We start from the raw sequence: 6236 nt of genomic DNA, 5'->3' as shown, positions 1-6236 counted from the left end.
AAATTCAAATTTTTAAAACTTTTGTTTATCGTTGGCATATTTTGGATGATGGTTTTTGAACATAACATAGCCACGGATTTAACGTGGTAAATATTTTTTTTTTCGATTGTTATTTTTGGTTTAATTATTATTATATATATTGTAAATTAAAACAAATTTAATACAATAATTTTTATAAACGTTGCAAAACTATTGTCAATCGTGCAAAAATACAACGGTCTATAAACGGCGCGAAACTGTTGTTGTTGTTATTAAATAACAACGGTTTAAAATTGTGGTGAAACTGTTGTCGTTGATATATTATGACAACGGGTTAAAACTGTTGCAAAACTATTGTCAATCGTGCTAAAATACAACGGTCTATAAACGTCGCGAAACTGTTGTCGTTGTTATTAAATAACAACGGTTTAAAATTGTTGCGAAACTGTTGTCGTTGATATATTATGACAACGGGTTAAAACCGTTGCAAAACAATTGTCAATCGTGCTAAAATAGAACGGTCTATAAACGTCGCGAAACTGTTGTCGTTTTTATTAAATAACAATGATTTAAAATTGTTGCAAAACTGTTGTGGTTGGTGTTAAAGTACAACGGTTTAAAATCATTGCAAATATGTTGTCGTTAGTAGTAAAAGACAACGGTTTTAAACCGTTGTCGTTGGTAGTAAAAGACAACGGATATTATCTATTGTCGTTCAATGCACTTTCAACAACACCCTCAATTACAACAGTTTTAAATGGCCTACGACAACGGATAAAATCCGTTGCCGTTTTACGTTTTTGTAGTAGTGGGAGAACAAGGTTGAGGAGTCTCGGATTGAAACTGAAGTTGAACGGATTCCTATACTGAAACCGACTCTTCCATACCCACAGAGATTTAGGAATAAGATTATTGATGATCAATTTGAAATTTTTTTGGATATTTTCAAGGAGATTCACATCAACATTCCATTTACTGATGCTTTAGAGCAAATGCCAAACTATGCAAAGTCATCAAAGATGTGATGTCAAAGAAGAGGAAGTTGCAAGAGTTCGAGACAGTGAAGTTGACCGAAGAGTGCAGCGCCATTCTCCAAAAGAAGTTACCACAAAAACTAAAAGATCCAGGGAGTTTTACTATTCCTTGTATTATTGGTAGTACTCATGTTAATAAAGCTTTATGTGATCTTGGAGCAAGTATTAATCTTATGCCATTATCAATTTATAGGGACTTGGAGCTTGGGGAGGTAAAACCAACCACTATAACCTTGCAACTTGCAGATAGGTCACTCACCTATCCTCGTGGAATAGTTGAAGATGTTTTGGTAAAAGTTGACAAGTTTATCTTCCATGCTGATTTTGTAATACTTGATATGGAGGAAGATCAAGATTCTCCATTGATTTTTGGGCGACCCTTCTTAGCCACTGGAAAAGCATTGATAGATGTACACAAAGGAGAACTCACCTTGGGAGTTGGTGGGGAAGCTGTGATATTCAACATCTATAAGGCTATTAAAGGTAACGACAAGGTGAGTACTTGTAAAAGCATTGATATAATTGACTATTGTGTTGCTGAGATTGGTATAGGTCATACAATAGAAGATCCACTAGAAAGATGCCTTTCTAGTACTGTCAGTAGACATTTTGGAGCAACACGAACATCCGCTAAGGTATTGCAATCTGGTTTCTATTGGCCTAGTATATTTAAAGATAGTTATACCTTAGTAAAATCATGTGATAGATGCCAGAGGTTAGGAAACATTTCTAGACGTCACGAACTACCACTGACGAATATTTTGGAAGTAGAACTTTTTGACGTTTGGGGCATTGATTTCATGGGACCTTTTCCACTTCTTTTGGTAATTCTTATATTTTATTAGCTGTGGATTATGTTTCAAATGGGTTGAAGCAATCGCCACCAATGCTAATGATGCTCGTGTTGTAGCTAAATTCGTGCATAAGAACATCTTCACGAGGTTTGGAACACCGAGAGCCATTATAAGTGACGAAGGTACGCATTTTTGCCATAACATTTTCAACTCACTTTTGGCTAAATACAGTGTGAAGCATAAAGTGGCACTGGCGTATCACCTCCAATCGAATGGACAAGCTGAAATATCCAACCGGGAAATTAAACAAATATTGAAGAAGACAGTCAACATTAACCGGAAGGATTGGGCACTCAAGTTGGATGATGCACTATGGGCATACCGAACCGCATTCAAAACACCTATTGGGATGTCTCCCTATAGGCTCGTATTTGGAAAAGCATGTCACTTGCCACTTGAGTTGGAGCACGGAGCATTTTGGGCAATTAAGAAGTTGAACTTTGACTTGAAAGCATATGGCGATGTCAGAAAATTGTAACTAAATGAAATGGAAGAATTCCGAAATGACGCATATGAAAATGCCAAGATCTACAAAGAGCAGACTAAGAAGTGGCATGACAAAATCATTGTTCGAAGGGAGTTCAAACCAGGGCAACAAGTATTATTATTCAATTCTCATCTGAATTTGTTTCCTGGTAAGTTGAAGTCGTGTTGGTCAGGGCCATTTGTTGTTGAAACAGTGTACCCTCATGGGGCTATCGAGCTAAAGTGCAATGATGGAAGAACTTTCAAGGTGAATGGACAGCGGATTAAGCCTTACTATGGGACCGAAGTAAGGAAGATCAAAATCATTGGGTTGAGCGAACCACCATGAACAAAATTGGTATAGTCGGGCTGACGACGTTAAACCAAGCGCTTATTGGGAGGCAACCCAAATTTGTAGTGTCTTTATTGCATTTCGTCTTTGATTTTGCTTTTACTTTTGTATTCTTATTTTAGGTTGTGTATTTTTGGTATAATGTGTTTTTATATCTTCCCAAATCTTATGAATCCCAATTGTGTTTTTCAGGATTAAAATTGGAGGAGAAAACAAATTCTAAGAGTGCACACGCACTGGAAGTATACTGCACCTGCGGTGGTTGAAGACATAAAACAAATAAATTTTCCAGTAGCCATACCGCACCCACGGTGGTTTATAGAGCGCACCCGCGGTGGATGTGGAAGCAAACACAGAAAAATTTCCAGTAAGCAAAGCGCACCCGCGGTCACTTTGTTAGTGCACCCGCGCTGTATTTCCAGAACCCATACCGCAGCCGCGGTAAGTTATTCACCGCACCCGCGGTCGCAGAGGATTGAAAAACAAAAATTCCAGTAGCAACACCACTCCCGCGGTACGCATAGCATCGCACACGCGGTCGCTGAAGGTCGAAAATAAAAAAAAATCTATTAGCTTCACCGCACCCGCGGTATGTTCTAGACCGCTCCCGCGGTCGATGGTTTTAAAGTCTGAAACAGGCACACATTGGACATAACGAAGAACAATTCTCCTCCACCTCTCCTTCACTTCGAAATACTCACTCAAGAACACATTCCACACTCGATTTTTTTCTCCCAAATACACATTTCCCACTCCACACATTCATACCTTCAATCATTTCATCCAATATCTATCTTCATTCCACAAAATCAACACCAAACCTAGGGTTTGAAAGGGGGCTCGAAAATTTCACCAAGAATGGATTGGGGCTTCGATTTTGTTCTTCAAAGAAACATTTCAACACTCAAGGTGAGCAATTCCATAATACATTTGCTTTCAAATTCGAAATTATTGGTGCTATTGGCTATGGAAGAGAATTGAATTTTAGTGGAGTATATTCGTGACACTGTTATTTGGATTGGTGTTTATATTGTTGAAGAGTAGTTATTGTGATTAACAAGTTTGGGGGAGTAAAAGAATTATCAAATTTAGTGAATTGGATTGAAGGGGAAGTTGGTGATTTGAAAATGTTTGTAAAAATGCCTCCAAGAAAGAAACAATCAAAGGGTGCATCCTCATCTGCAAATTATGATGCACATAAGTTCTGGGATGAGAAGGCGGAGGAAAATTATGGCAAAATTCTGAATAAGAGCATTGTGAGAGAAAGGGATTTGACTTGAGCTAGCCCCGAACTGAAATAGGTTTAATGCTTACTGCTAGGCATTGGGAGGAGTTTGGCAAGACACTGTAGGATGCGGTCATTTCGGTGGTACGAGAATTTTATGCTAACCTTAAGGTTAAGCATGATCACTTGAAAGTGTTGGTGCGAGGAAATATGGTAGCTTTTGATGCTCATACCATCAACACGATGTATGGTATCCCTCACGTCATGCATGATGAATATGAAGAATATCGGAACGAGGAAGTGGATTACAATAATATTCTTCAGACTATATGTATAGAAGGAGCATAGTGGTGCATGAGAGAAGATGTTCATTTAAGCCTGACCAAATCTGATCTGAAAAATGTTGCCAAAGATTGGTATTCCTTCATTTCGGCTAGGATTAAGCCTACTGAACATACTACCACCGTCATCAAAGAGAGGGCAATCCTGACTTTTTGCATCTTAATGGGAAAGACAATTGATTTAGGTCAATTGCTTTAGAACTCAATGTCAGAGTATGCAAAAGGTAACTCTCCTAGTGGCCTACTCCACCCTTCTCTTATCACAGACCAATGCCATTATGCGGGAGTAACTTGAGCAGCAAATGAAGAGTTTTTGAAACCGAAAAATGCCATTGTGGTAATTCAACCACATAGGTCACTGCAAGGTGAACAACATGAAGCACGTCGAATTCAGAGAGAATTCAACAGAAGAGCTGCAGAAAGACGTGATTATGCTCAGGCTCAACAACCACAACCACAACAGCAACAAGGAAATGTGCGAGATCGATTAACTAATTTGGAAGAGGAGGTGCGCCATCAACGTCAAGACATTGACGAATTTCGGTTTAGGACCGATACATTCATGGAATATATGATGGACTTCACGTCTGTCTTGGCTCAACAATTTCCATCGGCCTCCACATCTGGTAATCCATTTCCGCAACCTCCACAGTGGCCGACCACATATTACCCGCCAGAGTACCGCCCACCACAAGAAGGCGCAGATGATGAGGATGAAAATGACCACTGATTGTCATTGCCTGAGGTATGTGTATTCCCTTAACTTTCATGATCAATTACATCGAGAGTGATGCACATATTTAAGTTTGGGGGAGTTGTTATTATTTTATTTTGTGTGTTCATTTATTTATTTAGTTTTATTTGAGTGTTTTATTTACTTTTGAGTTATTTGCTTGTGTGTTTGTAGTGTCATAGTTATGAACATTTTTGAAATGGCCAAAGATAAACAAGATTTGTGTATTGAGAAGAAAGGTCATAAATTTCATTCACGTTCATCAATCAATTTGAAAAATTTAGAGAACAATCATGAGATTTGGTAAGTTTGAAACTTATAATTTCTAAACAACTCTGTGATTTTCATTTGACATTGAAATAAATTTTTGCAAACACATATATGATTGAGGCAATCTTTGATTTTATTTGGGCCTATTTATATTGTTCATAAATATTCAATTGAAGCCCTCTTGAGCCTATATGAGAAAAGAATTGTGTTTTTGAAATTTCTTGGAAGCCAAACACTTTTCTTTGGAATATATATGTATTTGGTTGATGAATTGAGACACCATTTTTTCACGATGATGAGATTCTACTTTGTGTTGGTGAATTGAGTTTTGTCTAGAACTATCGAAACAACACTCGAGGCGAAATACGGACAAACTATGATTTAGGAATGATTTAAGTGATTTTTTTTGATTGATTGAGTCTTTCAAGCCACCAAATAAAAATAATTTATAATTCGAATGGCACACGTGAATATGTGTAAAAGACCCCCATTCGATATCCTTTCAAATATCCCACATTTACCAACCTTTTGAATATCTTATACATTTATTTCCTACCTTTTCAAGGGAGTGAGAATTTAAAAGATTAAAGAAAGTGAAATTCTCTTACAAAATAAAAAAATAAATAAAAAAATGATGAATGAAGTTTGATGGAAGAATTTGGAGAAAAAGGGGAGAAAAAGAGATGAAATGAATAAAAAATGGAGATAAAAGAAAAGTGGAGTATGCAAAAGAGATAAAAATTCAACTTACTCCCTTATTTGAATTCATAATCTTCATTTGTAGCCATAAGCCAAGGCCTAACATTACAACCATTGTAAATCCTATTGACCTAGTCATAGTTGTCCAATATACTAGTGGAGAGCGATTGGGAGGATCAAACCTATGGACAATCGATAAACACTTCCATTGAGTATGAATCTTGATCAATTTTACACACACCTCATTGCATCAAATATTTATTGGGTATTCCTTTCTTGAATGA

General features: G+C 37.2%; 1 protein-coding gene across 1 annotated transcript; it reads left to right on the top strand.

Annotated features, from left to right (window-relative positions):
- Positions 1-1003: 1003 nt before the first annotated feature.
- On the top strand, positions 1004-2345 carry LOC140820584 (uncharacterized). The gene is made up of 3 exons (XM_073180879.1): positions 1004-1728; positions 1859-1954; positions 2039-2345. The coding sequence occupies exons 1-3, from the start codon at positions 1004-1006 to the stop codon at positions 2343-2345; spliced, it is 1128 nt and encodes a 375-aa protein (XP_073036980.1).
- Positions 2346-6236: the final 3891 nt, after the last annotated feature.

Source organism: Primulina eburnea, unplaced genomic scaffold (assembly GCF_022965805.1).
Source record: "Primulina eburnea isolate SZY01 unplaced genomic scaffold, ASM2296580v1 ctg1251_ERROPOS2800000+, whole genome shotgun sequence".
NCBI lineage: Eukaryota > Viridiplantae > Streptophyta > Magnoliopsida > Lamiales > Gesneriaceae > Primulina > Primulina eburnea.
The sequence above is the reverse complement of the archived record's forward strand: the minus strand, read 5'-3'. Positions and strand labels throughout refer to the sequence as shown.

What these genes read in the sequence shown, in the direction of transcription:
- LOC140820584 (XM_073180879.1), top strand. Translation starts at nt 1,004, where the DNA reads ATGTCAAAGAAGAGGAAGTTGCAAGAGTTCGAGACAGTGAAGTTGACC. An exon ending in TCATGTGATAGATGCCAGAG is followed by an intron (nt 1,729 to 1,858) that starts GTTAGGAAACAT and finishes ATATTTTATTAG; the next exon opens with CTGTGGATTATGTTTCAAAT. An exon ending in CATAAGAACATCTTCACGAG is followed by an intron (nt 1,955 to 2,038) that starts GTTTGGAACACC and finishes GGCTAAATACAG; the next exon opens with TGTGAAGCATAAAGTGGCAC.